The sequence below is a fragment of the Phyllostomus hastatus genome, unplaced genomic scaffold, assembly GCF_019186645.2.
Source record: "Phyllostomus hastatus isolate PE091 unplaced genomic scaffold, TTU_PhHast_1.1 phas_contig_80, whole genome shotgun sequence".
Taxonomy (NCBI): domain Eukaryota; kingdom Metazoa; phylum Chordata; class Mammalia; order Chiroptera; family Phyllostomidae; genus Phyllostomus; species Phyllostomus hastatus.
Window position 1 is genome coordinate 161,737 of NW_025333960.1, and position 19,272 is coordinate 181,008.

General features: G+C 43.7%; 3 protein-coding genes and 1 pseudogene across 4 annotated transcripts in view; 1 reads left to right on the plus strand and 3 right to left on the minus strand.

Annotated features, from left to right (window-relative positions):
- Positions 1-1,211, minus strand: part of GP9 (glycoprotein IX platelet) — a 58,772-nt gene extending 57,561 nt beyond the window's left edge. Inside the window, exon 1 of one of the 2 annotated variants that reach the window (XM_045850004.1) lies at positions 1,079-1,211. The gene's annotated coding sequence lies outside the window, so the exon portion shown is untranslated. The remainder of the gene's footprint in view (positions 1-1,078) is intronic. The other variant, XM_045850003.1, reaches the window with a different exon arrangement.
- Positions 1-1,552, minus strand: part of RAB43 (RAB43, member RAS oncogene family) — a 39,322-nt gene extending 37,770 nt beyond the window's left edge. The window contains exon 1 of the mRNA XM_045850002.1: positions 1,079-1,552. Coding sequence (XP_045705958.1) covers positions 1,079-1,276 — 198 coding nt within the window. The 5' untranslated portion in view covers positions 1,277-1,552. The remainder of the gene's footprint in view (positions 1-1,078) is intronic.
- A 6,257-nt stretch (positions 1,553-7,809) lies between these two features.
- Positions 7,810-19,272, minus strand: part of ISY1 (ISY1 splicing factor homolog) — a 38,337-nt gene continuing 26,874 nt past the window's right edge. The window contains exons 7-11 of the mRNA XM_045850001.1: positions 16,315-16,432; positions 12,005-12,127; positions 11,085-11,206; positions 8,979-9,065; positions 7,810-8,582 (exon numbers count right to left, since the gene is read on the minus strand). Of these exons, the coding sequence (XP_045705957.1) occupies positions 8,475-8,582; positions 8,979-9,065; positions 11,085-11,206; positions 12,005-12,127; positions 16,315-16,432 (558 nt within the window). The 3' untranslated portion in view covers positions 7,810-8,474. The remainder of the gene's footprint in view (positions 8,583-8,978; positions 9,066-11,084; positions 11,207-12,004; positions 12,128-16,314; positions 16,433-19,272) is intronic.
- On the plus strand, positions 12,328-12,828 carry LOC123826025 (annotated as a pseudogene).

The following is a 19,272-nucleotide window of genomic DNA, read 5'->3' on the forward strand; positions in this document are numbered from 1 at the left end:
AGCTAAGTATCCTGGCCAAAGGTAACTATGAGCAGGCTACAGCTGACCAAGGTGGCAAAGCCTCACAGCATCAGGGCTCAACTTCTTGAAAACACAGAGACAACGCTTGCCTTGTACTGCCCCTGCCCAGTGCTCTTAAGAGTTGCTCTGGAGATCATGAACTCAAAACCATGAACGAACGAAAAGGATTTCTGTACAGTGAAGTAAAGTTACTGAAGAAAGACCAATGCCGTGTGCTGGCGTTGGTCTCTGTTAAGGCTCACACGCAGGTTAAAAAATTCTGATTCATTAATCACAAATACTATTTATCAAACCATTGCCAGAACACTGTGGCAACTACATCCTGCTGTTTCTATTCGGAGCCGTTGCCAAAAGATCGATTCTCTCCCCTACCTTCCGGTATCTGTGAAATTTTCAGTTTCTATAACAAATTCCAGCTGGGGGAGGGGACCCAGTGCTGGCCTTAGAAAAGTTCCGCCACCAGGTCCACAAAACCACTGCAGAGGGGCGTAGCCAAGACCGGAAATTCTGGCGAAAAGTTTGGGCCCTCCGGTCCTAAAAGCAACTACTTCCTGATCCCTCCTAGGCGCGGGGCGGGTGGTTCTCTGGCTGAGTTCCCCACCTGAGGGCCGAGCTTGAGGAAAGGTCTGGCCAGCGAGGCGTCCCTCTATCTCCGGCACTCTGAGGCGCTCGGCTGCCTTCCACTCATTTGGGAGCAAAGTAAAGGGTATCAGCTCGAGAGGGCACAGCCTCCTCCTGACCACCTCCAAAGCGCCCACACAAACATACACACACACACACTCAAGACCGGCGCTTTGCAGACTGAACCTGGCTCAGATCCCAAGGCCCAGGCCTGCTCCGACAGGAGGAAGGGTAATGGAAAGCAAAAGGGGTCTGCCAAACACCTCAGAATAATCCTGGACTCCAGCTACCGAGGGAAAAAGACAATCCCCGCCCCCGCTGAGCGAAAACCTTCCAGGGGCCCTGGCCGCCCCTAGTGCACGTCGGAGCCTGGGCTTCGCAGTGTCCAAAGAGAGCAGGCCACCCCGGCCCGGTGTCCCCAGGCCGGGCCTCCCACCTTGACTCGCTTGCCCTGGATCTCCAGCGTCTTCATGGTAAAGTCGACGCCGATGGTGCTGCTCTGGCGCTCCGAGAAAGCTCCGGTCTTGAAGCGCTGCACCACGCACGTCTTGCCCACGCTCGCATCGCCCACTAGCACCAGTTTGAACAGGAAATCGTAATGCTCGTCTGGGTCTCCCGGACCCGGCCCAGCCATGTCCTCGCGGGAACCGCAGGCCGGCTCCAGACGCTGAGAACCACCTAAGCTCTCGGAAGCCGCAGGCGCCAGGCGACGTGGAGCCTCCGGAACACCTGAAGCTGCAGCGCCACCGATCGCCGGCCTCCGCCCAATCCCAGCAGGTCCTCCGCTCCTCCTCAACCACCCCGAATCCCGCTGCCTGGGCTCCGCCCTGACTCCCCACGTCCAGCCCCCCGCGACGCTCGCCAGGGGCCTTCAATTCCGCGCCAGACCAGTCCAACCATCGGGTCGGCAGCAAGTCCCGCCCACAGCATCTCCCCCGCCCAATTCCACCCTCAGCACCGCCCACAACTTGACTCCGCCCTCCGCACACGGCTTAGTACCGCCCACATTCCTATTCTCTCTCAGCACCACCCGCAGCACTCGCCTCGCCCCTTCCACTTATTTATCCCGCCCTCTGCATTGCCCCAAAACCACAGCCCACTTCAGACCCTTCTTCAACTAAGCAGCTCTCCAGCCCGGACCCCAGGTGCTGTCCAGTGCCTCCTGTGCCGCCTCCCCCTTCTCCAGGCATGGCCAGCCTGCCTGTGCTCACCTACCTGCTGCTCTTCCAGACCCAGTCAGAAGCAGGCTTGTGGGAATGGTGGGGTCTCTGGGCCTGCAGGCCTAGAGGCTTGTTAACCCAGTACTTGGACCCAGAATGTCCTCGTCTAGAGTGGATCATTGGAGAAGGGGACGACCAGAGCAGTGTCACCTTAGTGCTCACATAACAGGGCCAACGATGGAGAATCCCTCTAACAGGATGTGACAGATGACATTTTCTCACACTAAAAAAAGGAAAGGCCTGGTGGCACACAAGGAAAAAGGAAGTCTATAGTGAGGCCAAAAATTAAGCTGGCTACAAAACTGGGGAGAAGGCAGGAATCTTTGTGGAGAAGCACCTGAAAGCTGTAGCTCAACATGACCTCCCAGGACTCTGTGGAGAGGAGAATTTAAGGGGCTCCATTTGGTAGAAGGCTAAGCCAAAAAAAGGAGTTGGGAGATCACAACCCCAAAAGGGAGCCTAGCAGTTGAAGCAGCTACCCAAATGTCTCAGAATAGGCTGGCTCAGTGGTATTGTGGGTCCAGTTGGGGGAACTAACCCAGATGAAAAGCATCAAAGACTGGCCTGAGCAGAGGAATAAGGGAGGCTTGTGAGCAGTTCTGTAGGGATGATCAGTTCCCAAGATGGCTCAGTGAGCCAGGGAGCCTCAGAAAAATATTCAAACACCTATAATAAGCTTAAAATAAATCAAATAGAACCTATTTCCCAAGATCACTCCTGCCCTCTTTATACAGCACCCTTACAAGAGGGCTACAGCACTCCAATTCTATTTAATTCATTGTTTGATTAATGCCTACTAGGGGCACTAATCAAACAATGGATCAGGTATTGTTCTAGGGTCTTGGAATATATCAGTGAACAAAGTAGACAAGAATCCATACCCTCCCCAGTAGAAAAGGGAAGAGGGCCTCCTTGTAGCTTAAGGAGACCATAGAAAGCAAGTCTACCAGGACCTGTACTCTCACCAGCTGTACTGGCCAAGTGGGGAAGAGACTGGAGGAGGAAGCAAAGCTAGACCCACGCCTGGTAAAGGTGGAAGGGTTATTTGTTCTGGAAGAATTTGAATCCCACTGCTATGGGAAATATTCAACAGTACTAGACAGGTAACCCCAAAGTGCCATGGAAAAGCAATTCTGGGAAAAGCAATTCACCTTCAGTATGTCACATAGGAGCAGACAGCTGGAGCAGCAGGAAACAGCCTCCATGTGAATGAAAGGAGTAGAAGATGGGATGGATGATGGTGTTGGCTCTGGAAAGGTGGGGCATGTCAAAACCCAGAATCCAGAAAACATCTGCCTCAAGCTCAGGGTGGCTATCCAAAGTACAAGGTGAACAGAGGGAAGGGAAAAATGAGTCCAGGAGCCAGAATGAGCCAAGGCTGTCACCAACTGGAGTCATGAGGTAAGGAAGGAGGAAACTGGCCTTTACATTGGCCTTGCGTGGAATTAGTTTGGGATGGCTTGGTGCAATTTGGTCTTGGCATGGATTTTACCAGAAAGACCAGCCACCACTTGTATTTGTGGGGTGATGGAAACATTCTAAAACTGGACTGTCATGAGTGTTATATGATTCAGGACATTTATCAGAATCCTTATATTGTATATTTATAATAAGTGAAGTTTATGGTATGCAAATTATACCTCAGTAAAACTGTTAAAAAACAAACAAACCTACATTTTCTCTCTTTTAGTAGTAAAGTCCTGAATAGCACAGTGGCCTTTTATTTGAAATTGAATTATTGTCTGTTTAAAATAGAGCAATTCAAAATATTTGTGATGTCTCACTTAATGCCCAAAGTTTGAAATAACACACATTTCAGTTTTTAAATAATGTATCAAGAATTTAATATTCTTAAAGCTACTAGCTGGTAGGCAGAGTGAATTTAAACTGTTTGTGCTATTGCCACACAGGTGGCACTATCCTGGCTGTAACATCTGTAGCATGTGATATAACCCCAATGTTCTGTTGATTAGAACTCCAAGTGGTTAGAGGCAAGTGCCATCTTTCTCCTCCTTCCTTTCTCCCACTCTCCTTTCCTTCCCTCTGTTTTTATTTTCTCACCTTTTTCTTTATTTCTACAATCACCATTATTATAGCCTCTAGCAATAGCATCCACATTTTTTTTATTTGGCAGTGCCCAAACTAGTGCTCATAATGTGTTCCAATTAGAAAAAAAAGGTGAAAAACACCATGAAGAAGACCAGACACCAAATATAATATCTGTATTCTTAATAAGAGTACTTGATTAATATTTTAATATTAGATCATTAAAAGCAGCAACAAAGCAATATGCCATAGCAGTTGTAGGCTTAGGGGCCCTGGGCAGTTGCTGGCTGAGGTCTGGGAAGTCCCCCTCCCAGGCAGTCCTCGGCTCACCTGGTGGTGACCAAAACTGCAGTCATTCCACTCTCGCCTCCTAGAAATCTAAAATGTCATAAACACGAGCCTAATGAACACCAGCCCTCCATTTCTGTTGATGGTAACCACCTCACACTTGAGGCTGACTGAAAATATGGGGTTATCTGGCTCTCAGCACCCCTACTTAAACCTCTCTCAACACCATGGTACCTTTCCACCCCGCACTGCTACCCTCAGAACCAGAGCAGTGTTCCTCACTGGTTCACTGGTTTTTTCTACCCCCCACCACCAGAGGACTGCCCTGGCTTCCTCCCCTCTCAACCTCTAGTTGGCCCCATATCCTCTCACCAAATGGGCCTGCTAGAATTGCTTTTACCTGGCTATCCCCATGTTCACACTTCAGTGACAAGCCCAGACCCTCCAAAACACCAACACATTCAAGGCCTGCCTTACCTCTTCTTGCCCCCAAATCATCTGGTCCCCTGCCATGAAGCCCCTCACCCTATTTCCCAATCCTTCAAATTTGCCAGTGTAGGGGGTTCAGAATGATCCACCCCAAGATGTGACTTAGTGGTATGTAATTACTTTGAGCAAAAAATAATTTTAGCATTAGGCTCAGACACTTCTGCCCCTTCCTTTAACTACCTAAAACTTGAAACAGGGGCCTTGCCCATAATAAGAGATTATCAGACATAACTTCTTTTGACCTGTTTGTAGATAAGGGTAAACTTCTGTTTACTAAATATCTGTTCTTATCATCCTACAATGACCCACTGAAATTCCCAAGGCACCTTACTTTATCCTTAGCTCAGGATGCCTTATATACCCATATTCCCTTTCTATCTCTGAACTGCTCCTGCATATGTGGTCCCTCTCTCATGTGTACAAGGTTCCTATACATATGTATGTATTAAATTTGGTCATTTTATGTTGCTAAGCTGTCTCATGTCTATTTGATTATTAGACCACCCAGAAGAATCTTGAGGGTAGTAAAAAATTTGTTCCTCCCACACCGGTTTTCACAGAATCCTACATGGCCTTAGCCAGAGAGACATAAAAGCACATCTGCCTTCCCCTCTCATCTTAGTGAGGTAGAAACACAGGATTGGTGACTCAAAAAAGTACCCAGTGCAGGAACTCTGTAGTACAGGGTCAGCTCTACAGAAGACATTACCTCCATGATTTCTTTCTTTCTTTCTTTTTTTGGGGGAGCAAGAGAGGAAGGCAGGGGGTAGGGCAGTTAAAGCAGGAAAGGAGATGTGAAAATATCTGAGGTCCAGGGTGCCAATTCTAGTGTCCCAGTGGGCATGGGCCTGTGTCACTAGCTAGGCAGTGACTGCTACAAGTTAGAATAGGCCTGATGACAGCAGGTGGGATCCTGCTGCATTAATGTGAGCAGGGGTGAGAACCCTAGCCCATCCTCTCTTAGGGCTTTAGGAGAAAGCAGTAAGATGGGGATGGGGTGAAGCAGTGGATCAGGCAACAAAACCAGCTTTTTGCTCCTCCATGGCAGGCCTTGGAGTAGCCCAGGGTATGGAAGAAAGAAAAAGGTTTTAATCTCTTCCTTATTTATAAATTGCCCAAAGCAGGAGCATGTGAAGTCAGGAGCCAGAGTGCAAGAGGTTAAGTGTACAGGGGGAAAAGGGCAGTCTAACATCTGGGTGGGGCTAGTATGACAAATCTTAAAACAAGAGTAATATTGTTTTAGACTCATAGGTGGACCAATGGGGTAAGAAAAGGGATGAGAAGTCCATGGAAATGTATATACGGAAAGTTGCCATTTTCAAAACTGTGCAGAACCAAAGCTAATGCAAACCGTGAAACAGGTTTGGTCAAAGAGTCTTGACACTTGTTCTGTTACCTCTCAGCAATGAGCTCTGCCAAGGTGACCACATCCCCCACAGTGATCATACCCACCAAGCTAACTCAGATTTCCCTACTGTTCCTCAGCTGGAGTGGGAGCCCTACAGAGATCTTTTCTGGGGTCTCTGGCAGACAACTAGCCAGCACCTACAGGACAGGAAGAGGCCTGGAGTTGGATACCATCTCTATCAGGGAAAATAGCAAATGCTGGGTTAGGTGCTTCTATAACAAGGGCCTCAGTTTCCTCAGATGTGGGACACTCATTCCTGTTCTGTGTGCACCCAGGGAAGCTACAGTGACATCCTGGGTGGCAGGGTCTTTGTAACCTGAAGGGCCGGAGCAGGACAGGGGGCTCCTGTTTTTGTCTCTGTCCCAGGTGGTTGAGAAGGCTGCTGAGTTCCATTGCCTGAATGAGGAAGGCCAGGAGCCCTGGAAATCCCAGGTGCGCCACACTCCAGACACTTGCCAACCACTTGTCCCAAGGAGAAGAGATACCTGTTGTCTGAATACCTATAACTGGGTCCATCTGAGAGGGGCACCCCATACCCATCCCGGAGGCTCTGATGTGGGCCAGGCTGTCCTAAGGGCCCTTCCTTTCCTCTGCCCACACCAGGGACTACCCAGACTCTGGGGAAAACCCACAGATCCAATCATGGACTTTAAAACAGGGAAACAGGTCAAGGATCCAGAGAATCCCTGCTCAAAGCCCCCACTGAATTCACTCCTGAGCCTTCCAGCTCTCGGACCAGGCCAGGCCTGGCCTGGGTGCTGGGTCCCAGAGCTCTGACCTGTTTTGCCACCAGGGCTCCACTCCCAGAGCTCCAATCTCAACCCCTCTCAGCACCCTGCTTACATTTGCCCAGGAGCTCGGCTAGGGGTGGGGGACCATCAGAACTTCCTTCAGAGAAGCCAGGACACAGGGTATCCCTGCCCAGTTATATCCCCTCTCCTTATCCTCACGGGTCTCCTGTCATCTTCCCCATGCAGCTACTCCCACTCCACCCAGCCTCTGCCTGACCTGACTCATGCCTCCAATCTCCACATCTGACTGTAGGTCACAAACAAACCAGGTCACCCACTTGCTCAGACCTCTGCACAGTTCCCTGCTGCTCTTGGTCTCCTTCAAGAGGGTCCCCAGAACTGCCCATGGCCCGAATGCATTCCCCCTGACACTTGCCACCCATAGCCACACATGACTCTGCCATTTCCAGACTGCTGCTTCCAGGCAGGCAGGCCATCCCCGACCAAACTCCCTGCTGTGTACTGGGCTTCTTCAAGCTCCAGGACTTCCTGTTCACACACAGCCCCAGATAGCACCCTGATACAAAGGACAACTTCCTGGTCCAAACACTCCCAGACAACCCCAGGACCCCTCTGAGAATGGGGAGACCCCCTGCCACTGCCCTAGGGGCTACAGCCTCTGTTGTCATTTCTTCCCACTGAAAAGGAAAGTCTCAGCTTGGATAGCAGGTTTGGATCCAACTGGTGCTTCCTGGACATCCAAGGCGTATTTTCACATAGGCCGCCTAGGGGGCATAGTAAGGATGGCTCTGCCCACCAAGCTCAGCTCCCAGGCAGAGCCACACCCAGACAGAGCCAGGAACTAGTCCCAGCCCTCCCACACCTGGGCTGTGTGTTGTAGGACTCTCTCCCCTGATGTGATTCCTAACCTCACATTCCAATGCAACCATCATCTCAGTACACAGAGCCCAGGAGAACAAGAAGCTGCAGATATGGAGGATTCCCTCTCATATAAAAAGCTTTAATAAAAATAGCTCTCTACAGAACCAGTCATAAAACAGAAGTAAACTCAATTTCCTGCCATCTGGGCAGGAGGAAATCAGACAGGCTGAGTAGGCCATAGAGAACTGTACCAGGCCCAAACTGTACAGCTCTGGCTGGCTATGGATGTGAGCACATTTCAGGACTGACACATTTCATTTTTCAAGAGGAGTTACAAATAATGTCTTTTTAGGAAAAACTGTATTTTTTAATGGTAGTGAGTAACTGATCACCCTCCCCACCAAATGATAGTAGAAAGCTGAATAAAACACAGGTAGCCAGTTAGTAGCCTGTTTTACACACTCAAGATAAAAATAAGTGGGTTCATACAGGATCAAAGTATTTGTACAAAGGTGACAACTGAACTGCTAGCATGTAGAAAGCCTGCTAGGGAAGGATGGGGCAGACTTCTTGTCTGAGATCAGCAGATGAGGTAAGAAAAGGTAAGAGAAAAATGAACAGTAAGAAAGAGCAGGAAGCCTCATAGCACTAGCCTACCAGTCTGCAGTCCAAGGACAGCAGAGCCAGTGAGTTAATGCAAGTTCCAGTGGGGCTGAAGAACTCCAAACAGATTCTTCTCCAGACCCCAAGGAGAGCCCTTGCTCAGCCCTAATATCCCATGAGTCTTTTGGCCTCTTCACTCTGGGCCTGTAGAGTCTCACTTGCATACTTCTGAAGGAGTTCCATCTTCTTCCTCTGCACAAGTGCCTCCTCAATCTGTGAATAACAAGAGTAAAGGGCTCATGCAACACTCTTCAGTAAGGCCCTCTCTTCCCTGCCGAACTATAGCTAAGAGGGAGTCTCTCTGAGGGTGGCCAGTGAGCAGCTCAATACCTAGAGCGGTTGTGAAGGTCCCCTTTTCTCCCACTGCAAGCATGTGAACAACAGAATGTACATCAGTTTCCTCTAAAGCAGATGAAATCCTGCCTTCTCTAGATTCCACACCCTGCTATAAGCACAGTGACCAGTGTCATGTGGTCAGGAGTCAGAGCTGCCCAAATGGACAGACAAGGAAAAAAAAACAGTAGCACTAAATGGACTCTTCTGTAGAAGTGAGGTCCCTGGCACTTGGGAAGGTCCACCTGCAAGGGTAGCTCACAGCCTCTACCTTACCTCTTGTTGTGATGGCACAGGGACATGAGCGATGAACTTCTGCTGCCCATCTTCCCCTCCATTCTCCTGGCTGCCTTCTTCATCAGACTAGAAACAGAGAACAACCAAAAGTCCATAAATAGAAGACCATGAAATAAATGTTGCTTGTGCTATAATATATGCTACTCTGTAGCTATTTAAAAGGGGGGGGAAAGGAATGAGGAAGTTCTGTACTTATACAGAAACACAACCAAGATATCATTAAGCACAAAAATTAACAGAACACTGTATATATTATGCTAACTTTTGTATCAGAAAAGAAAGTAAGAATAGAAACTAGTGATAGCAGTGAGAACTAGGTCGATGGAGGGCAGAATTGCAAAAGAAAATCTCTCTTGACTATCTTTATATACTGTTTGATTCTTGACTTGTGACTATATTACCGATTCTTTAAAAATTAAACTTAAGCCCTGGCTGGCATAACTCAGTGGATTGAGCTCAGGCTGCGAACTAAAGCATCACAGGTTTGATTCCCAGTCAGGGCACATGCCTGGGGTGCAGGCCATGGCCCCCAGCAACCTCACACTGATGTTTCTCTCTCTCTCTCTTTCTCCCTCCTTTCCCTCTCTAAAAATAAATAAATGAAATCTTAAAAAAAAAATTAAACTTAAAGTCCAGACAAAATGGTAGAGTGGGCCCTGGCAGATGTGGGTCACTTGTTTAGAGCATCATCCTATAGCTCAAAAAGGTCATGGGTTCAATGACATGCCTAGGTTGTGGGTTCGGTCCCCAGTTGGGGCATGTACGAAAGGCAACCAATCGATGTTTCTCTCTCACATCAATGTTTCTCTCCTTCTCTTTCTCCCTCCCTTCTCCACACTCTAAACCCTCTTTCCCTTCCGCTTTCTCTAAAAGCAATGAGAAAATGTCCTCAGGTGATGATTAACAAAAAATGATGGAGTAGGTAAACACTGTGCTGTCCCGTTCCCACGACCACATCAAAATGAAAACTAAATTACAAAATTACTGTCATGAGAAGCACCTAAAGACCACCTAAAGAGAAGTTCTATAACTAAACTATACAGAAGAAGTCATGTGGAGACTGGTAGGAGGGGCAGAGATGCTAAATGAACAGGCCTCACACAGTATGGCAATTAAGAATTAGGAGGGGTATTTCTGTTGCAGAGGTCCCCTCTGAGGAACAAGGGGCCCCATCCCCACACCAGGATCCCCAGCCTAGGGCACCAGTGCCAGGCCGTGGCAACAAGTGGAGAATGCATCCAAGTGAGACAGAGGGCTACTGGCAACACAGATTCACAATCTCATTTGCTCTGGACTGACAAGCTCATTTGTTCTGGGCTCCAGCACTGAGGCAGCAGCTCAGAAAGTGCCAGATACATATGTGGAGAAACTATATTGGTAAGATTCAGGACAAATGCTAGTGGGACAGGAGTTGGGACAGAACTGTTAGCAGGCAGCACTGTTCCATTGTTGAGCCCTCCTCCCATCCAGCCAGCAGAAGCAGGTGGGCACTGAATCTGAGATCTCTATTAACTTGGCTAACAAGGTTCTCCCTGCCCTGATGATTCCCTGAGACCCCACCCCACCCGACTCAATCACTGAGCTTGAGCTTCTTCTAGCAGCTGTGTCTGAAAGGTGTACAAACCCCAAACAAGCAGCAGCTGGCCTTATCATGCCTTGTACCTCTATGTAAACTCCCCCAGGCTGGGCATAAGCAGTCTCAACAACTTGCAATGTAACTTCTATCAGGTGGCTCCAAGGCTGGCATAAATGGTGGCCAACTGCACTTGAAACATAGCTTCAAAGAAGTGCCATTAGCCTAGCACAACTGGTGGCTGGCCTCAGCTCATATCACAGTGACCACCAAAGGGTCCAAAGCCCAACACTAGTGGCAGCTGGACTCGGTTCACAGCATAGCCTCTCCCAAATGCCTCCAAGAAGAAACCAACAGCAGATCACTTTGTAGTTCCTACCAGGAGGCATCAAGCAAGGCAAAAAGCAGCAGCTGAACTTGACTTGCACTGGAACCCTTCCCAAAAGGTCCAGGCTTCACAGCTCAAAGCAGAAGTTAGTGAGCACCAGGGAGACCCTCACTGCCCCCAGTACCTCCTCCTCAGTAACAGCATAGATGTTAATCTCTTCCTCCTCTTCTTCCTCCTCTTCCTTTTCTCCTCTTGCCAGCCGAGCCTCTCTCTCTGCCTTCCACTTTTCCACCAATTTGGCTCTGACTGAAGACAAGGAACAGCAGGTGTTACTTTGGACTATGAATAAGCTTTAAGTACTCTGTAGGGCAAGGCCAAGATGTTCCCTCAGGAAAGGGACATCCTTCATTCTGCCCTGGTTAAGAGTATCAGATGTGAGTGGCAGTCTAGTCTCACAACTGCTTTGGCTTTGTCACTACAAAGCAGAGTTTTAGGGAACATCCTCAGATCCTCCCCAGCTCAACAATCTGGATAGTTTCCTGACATGCCCACATGAAAAGAGATGCAGTTGTACACCATGCTGGCAGAGCTCCAACCCCTTACCACCTGCTTCCAAAGCCCTAGCTCAATGAACCTCATGGGGAGCAGCACTAACTTATTCTCCAGAGTTGTTATGAGGCTTCAAAAGAATGTCTAAAAATATTTCTTGCATGGAGGAAGCTCTCAGAAAGAGACCCATCCTGCTCTACACTGAAAAACCATTAGCTGTGTTTAAAACAGGTCTAAATCTCCTTAAGTGGGCACTATTTCATGATTTCAAGAAAGGCCAGTCTGGGAAGGAATCAAGATGGTAAACCCAGGTGGACAGGGACCAGGTCGGATGCCACTCTGTAGCTTTCCCAACATGCTCCTTCTGGCCCAACACCATGCTAATTGCCTCACAATTACTGGGGATTAAGTCATTAGCAGATCATTTCCTCTGAAGACCATTAGCAACAAAGAAAACTCCTTTCTGACATAAAGCAGTATTTAAAAAGCCAGTTTCAAAACAAAGAACAGAAACCAGATGCCATCTATAATGAAATGAAATGCCTGTAGACCTACGTTTCTTCTCATATTCCTGTTCCAAAGGCACAATAACACCATCATCTTCATCGAGGTAACCGTAGTATTCAAAATCTATTGCCTTCATGAGCTCAGCACGTGTTTTTCTTGGAGGAGGAAGAGCTAAAAGAAAGAGCACCAACTTAGCTGAATTTCCCATCATTATCACACTCAAATCTTCTTCCTGCACAATGTTAGACAGGCATATAGTATATGTGCTCATGAAAATATGAAACAGATGGCAGTATCCATGTGAGCATGCAGGAGAAGGGACTGCAAGAGAGGGTCATGGAATGATAACGCCATGTACATAGATTTGAAAAATGGCAACCAATGAAAGTGTCAGTATCTTTAGTTCAGCATCCTCAGCTATGGAGTATGTTAATTTACTTTTACCTGAGAATCCTCTGCAAGAACCATTTTAAAATGCTTGGAACTATATGTTGGACAATTATACAAAGTTTCATATTGTAACATGCAGATCCCTGATAGTTCACCAGGCCCTTTGTTTCTTGTTCTGTTTGGCTGGGTTTTTGTTTCAACTTATACCTCACAAGATAATGTACAAAATTCAAAAGGATAAACCAGAAACTTGAGAAAGCCAATGGAAATGTTTTGAAGTACTTTTCTTTAATCACTTTTGTATCCAGTTTCCTTTGATTTGTGGAACTTTTTATTTTATAGAGTATTTCAATTGCCAAGATGGTATTATGCTATTGACAAGATGCTTTGATTGTGTGGTGACTGAGGATACCTGGCACTATTTCCTACATAGGCTTTTACACAAGAAAAATATATAAATATATAAATATATAAATACTTAGAATATTTAAGTAATTCTTGAAAATCAAAAGAGAAATGACAACCCAGCAGATAGATCAAAGAATGTAAGCTGATGCCAACTGGTGTGACTCAGTGGGTTGGACATCATTCTGCAAACTAAAAGGTCACCAGTTCGATTCCTGGTCAGGGCACATGCCTTGGTTGTGGGCCAGGTCCCCAGTTAGGGGCAACCAATGGACATTTCTCTCACACATCCATGATTCTCTGCCTCTCTTTCTCCCTCCCTTCCCCCTTCTCTAAAAATAAAGAAATAAAATCCTTTCTTAAAAAAGAATAAAGGCTGATAATTGAAGAAGAAAAAATTCATGAGTATAAAATTTTCAATTTGTAATTGAATTATGAATTTTATCAGTAGTAAAAGAAATAAAAAATAAAGGTAGTATATCTTCAACCATCAAATCAGCAAAAATATTATAATTATGAAAATCTGGATATAACTAGAAGTCTACCAAAGCAGGAATGGTTTCATTAATGCTATTCTTTAATCCTTCCCATCCATTAATAGAGTTCTAAGTAGAACTGTGGGAACATATCAATGGATATCATAACACAACAGGTATGAGAGAGCCACTGTGTTTTGGAAGGCCACCATCTATCGCCCTAATGTAGGTAATGGCAACTCTATTCTACCTGTTCACCACTCTCAGTCCAGATGTCATAAGTGGTAGTCACCATGCTGGTTGCATGCAGGACAGCATACATGGCTGAAACCTGACTGGCTCAGAGTGCTGCAACATGGAGAAATGTGGCCTAGAATCAGCCATCCCTAAAGGCAAACTACCTAGGGCACAGGTGGCAAACACAAGGCCCACGGGCCGAATCTGGCCCTCCATCTTGTTTTATCTGACCTGGCACCTTTGTTTCTACCCAGCGGCAGCGCCAAGCTCTCACTTAACTATTAAGGAGTAGTTACATTTATACAGTCCTAAAATCACATTCAGCCCTTTGAAGGCAACTGTGAGGCTGATGTGCAACCCCCTCCCCAGTGAAAATGAGTTTGACACCCCTGACCTAGGGGCTTTTCAGTGATGTGAGCCAATAAATTTAGGCTTTCCTGCCTAAAGTAAATTGTAGTTGAGTCACCTGTCACCTTTACTGATGAAATTTAACTAAAGAAATAACCATGGAAGTGCATGTAAAAGGCCTGGAAGGGAACATACCAAATAGATAATAATAGTTAACATTTTTATCTGGCAGAGGCACTGAGATTAGGAGGAGAGGGAATTAAAAGGACTGTATTGCTAGTTAAATTATACTCATCAAGACTAACTTAAACATTTTCTTATTTTAAAAATATTTATGACTGGAATAAATGAAAATTAATTTATAAAAATGTAAATTCAAAAAAAAGTAGCATATTTAACATAACCTAAATTTAGGAGTCCCTTCCTCCACTGCAACTCTTAAAACACTGGAAACATTCCCTGACACATTAACAATCATCTACAAGTTGTAAAAATGCAGGCTTTTTTTTTCCTGATTTTTGGTGTTTTAGAAATTCTCTGTATAAAATTACATTACTTTTATAATGAATGACATGATATTTAAACTCTGAACTCTATTTAAGCAATGTTCATAACATATGCAAAAGCAGTTTTGGCATAATGAATTTAAAAATAAACAGTTTAATAAAGGTAGAATTAAAATTTTAAACAAATAGAAAAACTGACTGGAAGGAAATAGAATGCCAACAGTGCTGAGAATACCAGTATCATTCTTCTCTGCATTTCATACTTTTTCTATAAAGTGTTTAGACTACTTTTCTAAAAGACAAAATTAAAATACAGGCATAACACATTTCATTGCACTTCACTTAATTGTGCTTTGCAAATACTGCATTTTTTAAAAATTGAAGGTTTGTGACAACTCTGCTTCAAGCAAATCTATCAATAACACTCTTTTTTTTTTTAAATCCTCACCCCAGGATATGTTTATTGATTTTAGAGAGGCAGGAAAGAAGAGAAAGAGAAACAAAGATCCCTCCCATTTGCACCCTGACCAGGCAGGGATCAAACCCAAAACCTAGGTATGTGCCTTGAGTGGAGATGGAACTCGCAACTTTTTGCTATACAGGACAACGCTTACAGCTGAACCACCCAGCCAGGGCAACGGGTGCTACTTTTGCAATAGCATTAGTTCACTTTGTGTCTTTGTGACATTTTGGTAATTCTCCAAGTATTAATTAAAACTTTGTCATTCCTATACTTGTTATAGTGATCACTGATCTTTGATGTTATTATTGTAATTGTTTTGGGGTGCCACAAACTATACCCATCCATATAACATGGTGGAAATAACAGATAAATGTATGTGTGTTGTGACTACTTCACTAACCAGCCATTCCCTGACTCTCTCCTTCTCTTTGGGCCTCCCTATTCCTCGAGACAAAATACTGAAATCAGGCCAATTAACAACCCAACAATGGCCTCTAAGTGTTCAAGTGAAAGAAAGAATTGCATGTCTCTCACTTTAAATCAATAGCTAGAAATGATTAAGCTTAGTAAGGAGGGCATCTTGAAAGCCAAGATAGGTCAAAAGCTAGGCCTCTTGTGCCAGCCAAGTTGTAAATGCAAAGGAGAAGTTCTGGAAGGATGGTCAGTAAGAACAAACACCTTACAAAAAGCAGCAAAAAGGGAGCCAAGAAGAAAGTGGTTGTTCCATGTTCTAAGAAAGACTAGTATGATGTGAAAACACCAACTATGTTCAATATAAGAAATATTAGGAAAACACAAGTCACAGGAACTCAAGGAACCAAAATTGCACCTGATGGTCTCAAGGATCATGTTTTTGAAATGAGCCTAACTAATCTGGGAATGATGAAGCTGCATTTAGAAATTCAAGCTAATTACTGAGGGTGTTCAGGGCAAAAATTGTCTGCTTAATCTTCATAGCATTGATCCTAACCGATGACAAAATGTGTTTCATATTCAAAAAATAGTAGCCCGTGACTGAGGCTCACATTGCCATCAAGACTACTGACTGTTATTTGCTTCATCTATTCTGTGCTGGTTTTACTAAAAAACAGCAATCAGGTTCAGGAGACCTCTTAGGCTCAGCATCAACAGTCTGCAAAATCTGGAAGTTGAAGGAAATCTTAACTCAAGAGGTACAGATAAATTACTTGAAAGAAGTGGTCAATAAATTGACTCCAGATAGCGCTGGAATGGCAGAGAAAAGCTTGCCAATCTATTTATCCACTCCATGATGTCTTTTGAAGAAAAGTGAAAAAGCTGAAGAAGCCCAAGTTTGAACTGGGAAAATTCATGGAGCTTCATGGTGAAGGTAGTAATTTTGGAAAAGCTCCTGTAAGCAAGACAAGTACTAAAATTGAACAAGCTACTAGAAATGAACCCCCACTCCAAGTTATCTATTTAAAATTCAGACATTTAATGATAACAAATAAAAGCCTATGTGTAATGTTTAAAAAAAAACTGAAGCTAAAACCCATTCAAATATTAATTACTCACGTTCTTTTTCAAATAACTCTCTAACACCAGGCAAATCTTTTGCTGCTCCAAAGTATTTGTAACCTCGATTTCCTGGGACTTCTTTTCCTTCATGATCCAGCATTTTAGGGCCAACTTTCTTATTGGGAAGGAAAAAAAGAATGTGAATCTAATCCTTAAACCCACTATTTCCATGTCTGTAAATATATTTTAAGATAATCTTTAATATGGAAAATATTTATGCACATAGAAAAATATTTATGTACCTCTTAAAAATCAACCTGAATACCTAAAAGTAAGAGGATGATTTAGGTAAATTATAGCAAATTCATGGTTGGAATATATACTATACCTTATCAATGATGGTTCTTTGATTCTTTATTTTTAACAATAATGGTTCTTATATTGACTTTGAAAATGCTTATGATATGATGTTAAGTGACAAAAGCTTACAAAAAATTGCAAACCAACTAAATGACAAGTAGAAGACAAATGAAATATCCAGAAGATGCAGTTCAATCCATTTAAAATGATGTCAACAACTATATGCATTAAGTGACTTTGAACTAGGTCCTATACTAGAGGGGGAAATGCTATATAGGACATTATTGGGACAACTGATGAATCAGCCACGTAGATTAGATAAAATTATTACATCAGAGTTAAATATCAAACTTGGTAACTCTACCATGGTTATGTAAGAGAACATTCTTCTTAGGAAGTACAAAAATAAGTATTAAGGGATAAAGGAGAACCATTTAGTTAAGCTTGAAATGGTTCAGAAAAATAAATCTCAAGGTACACACAGAAAATGATAAAGCTGGCCCTGGCCAGTTAGCTCAATTGGTTAGAGGATCATCCCTATCTGCCAAGGTTATAGATTCAATCTCTGGTCAGGACATATACAAGAAGCAACCAATGAATGCATAAATAAGTAGAACACAAATCTATGTTTCTCTCTCTCTCTCTAAAATCAATAAATAAAAGAAAGAAAATAACAAAGCTATACCAGAAAAATGTTAAAAAACTGGTAAATCTGTCTAAGGGGTATATAAGAATCTGCTGTATATTTTTGCAACTTTTTGTTAGCTCAAAAATGCTTTTTAAAACGATTATACAAATGATTATTTATGTAAAACTCTGCTCCCGATACACTATTATACAAACAAAACACATAAATATGAATCAATTTCTATAAATATAAGCATAATATGCACAGGAAATTCTGGAAAATGGTAATACTCATTTCTGCATGGAAGAAAAATATGCAATATATCCTATATGCATACATTTTTAAAATTTCACAACTTTTATATACTTCTTTATGTTTTTTGTATAAAAGTATATACATTATTTATATCATCAAAATTACCATTTATAAAAGAAACAAAACCTGGAACCAACATTGTACATATAGAGTATGATCTCAATTACGGCATTCATAGAAAAACAATGGAAGGAAACATTAAAGTATTGCACAGGTAATGGGACTGTAACCAAATGTTGTTCTGCTTCTTTATACTTTTATGAACTTGATGATAATGTATTACTTTTTTTTATTGTGGTACAATACACATATCGCAAAATTTACTAACAACCGTTCTTCTTTTTTTCAATATATTCCATTCATTACACTATTACAGTTGTCCCATTTTTTTCTCCCCTTAATTCCCTTCCACCGTGCACTCCCACTCCCACCAGCATTCCCCCTCTTAGTTTATGTCCATGAGTCATACATGTAAGTAAGTTCTTTGGTTTCTCCATGTCCTATACTATTCTTAAGCTCTCCCTGTCTATTTTGTGCCTATCATTTACACTTCTTATTCCCTGCACCTTTTCCCCCAATACTCTCCCCTCCCCCTTTCCACCTATAAACCACCATGCTATCTCCATTTCTGTGATTCCATTCCTGTTCTAGTTGTTTGTTTGGTTTTTGAACGTTCAATTGTTGACAGTTGTCAGTTTGATGTCATTTTATTGTTCATAGTTTTGATCATCTTTTTCTAAGATAAGTCCCTCTAACATTTCATATAATAAGGGCTTGGTGAGGATGAACTTCTTTAACTTGACCTTATCTGGGTAAAGCACTTTATCTGCCCTTCCACTCTAAATGATAGCTTTGGTGGATAGAGTAATCTTGGATGTAGGTCCTTGCCTTTCAGGACTTGGAATACTTCTTTCCAGCCCCTTCTTACCTGTAAGGTTTCTTTTGAGAAATCAGCTGATAGTCTTATGGGAACTCCTTTGTAGGTAACTCTCTCCATTTCTCTTGCTGCTTTTAAGATTCTCTCCTTCTCTTTAATCTTGGGTATTGTAATTATGATATGCCTTGGTGTGTTCCTCCTTGGGTCCAACTTCTTTGGGATGCTCTGAGCTTCCTGGACTTCCTAGAAGTCTATTTCCTTTGCTAGATTGGAGAAGTTCTCCTTCATTATCTCTTTAAATAAGTTTTCCATTTCTTGCTCTTCCTCTTCTTCCAGTACCACTATGATTCGGATGTTAGAAAGTTTAAAGTTGTCCAGGAGGTTCCTAAGCCTCTACTCATTTTTTTGGGGATGCTTGTTTCTTTATTCTGTTGTGGTGAATGTTTATGTCTTCCTTCTGCTCCAAAAAGTTGATTTGAGTCCCAGTTTTCTTCCCTTCACTGTTAGTTCCCTGTATATTTTTCTTTATTTCACTTTGCATAGCCTTCACTTTTTCCTCCATTTTGCAACAATTTCTGTGAGCATCCTGATTACCAGGGTTTTGAACTTGGCATCTGATAGGTTTGCTATCTCTTCATCACTTATCTCTGTTTTTGGAGCTTTGATCTGTTCTTTCATTTGTGGCATATTTCTTTTTCTCAGCCCACCTGCTCAGCAGTAAGGGGCAGAGCCTTAGGTATTCACCAAGGCAGGGCAACCCACGTCCCTGTGTTGTGGCGCTGTGTGTGGGGGAGAGGTCAGAGAGGGAACAATGTCAGTTGCTCAGCTCTGGGCA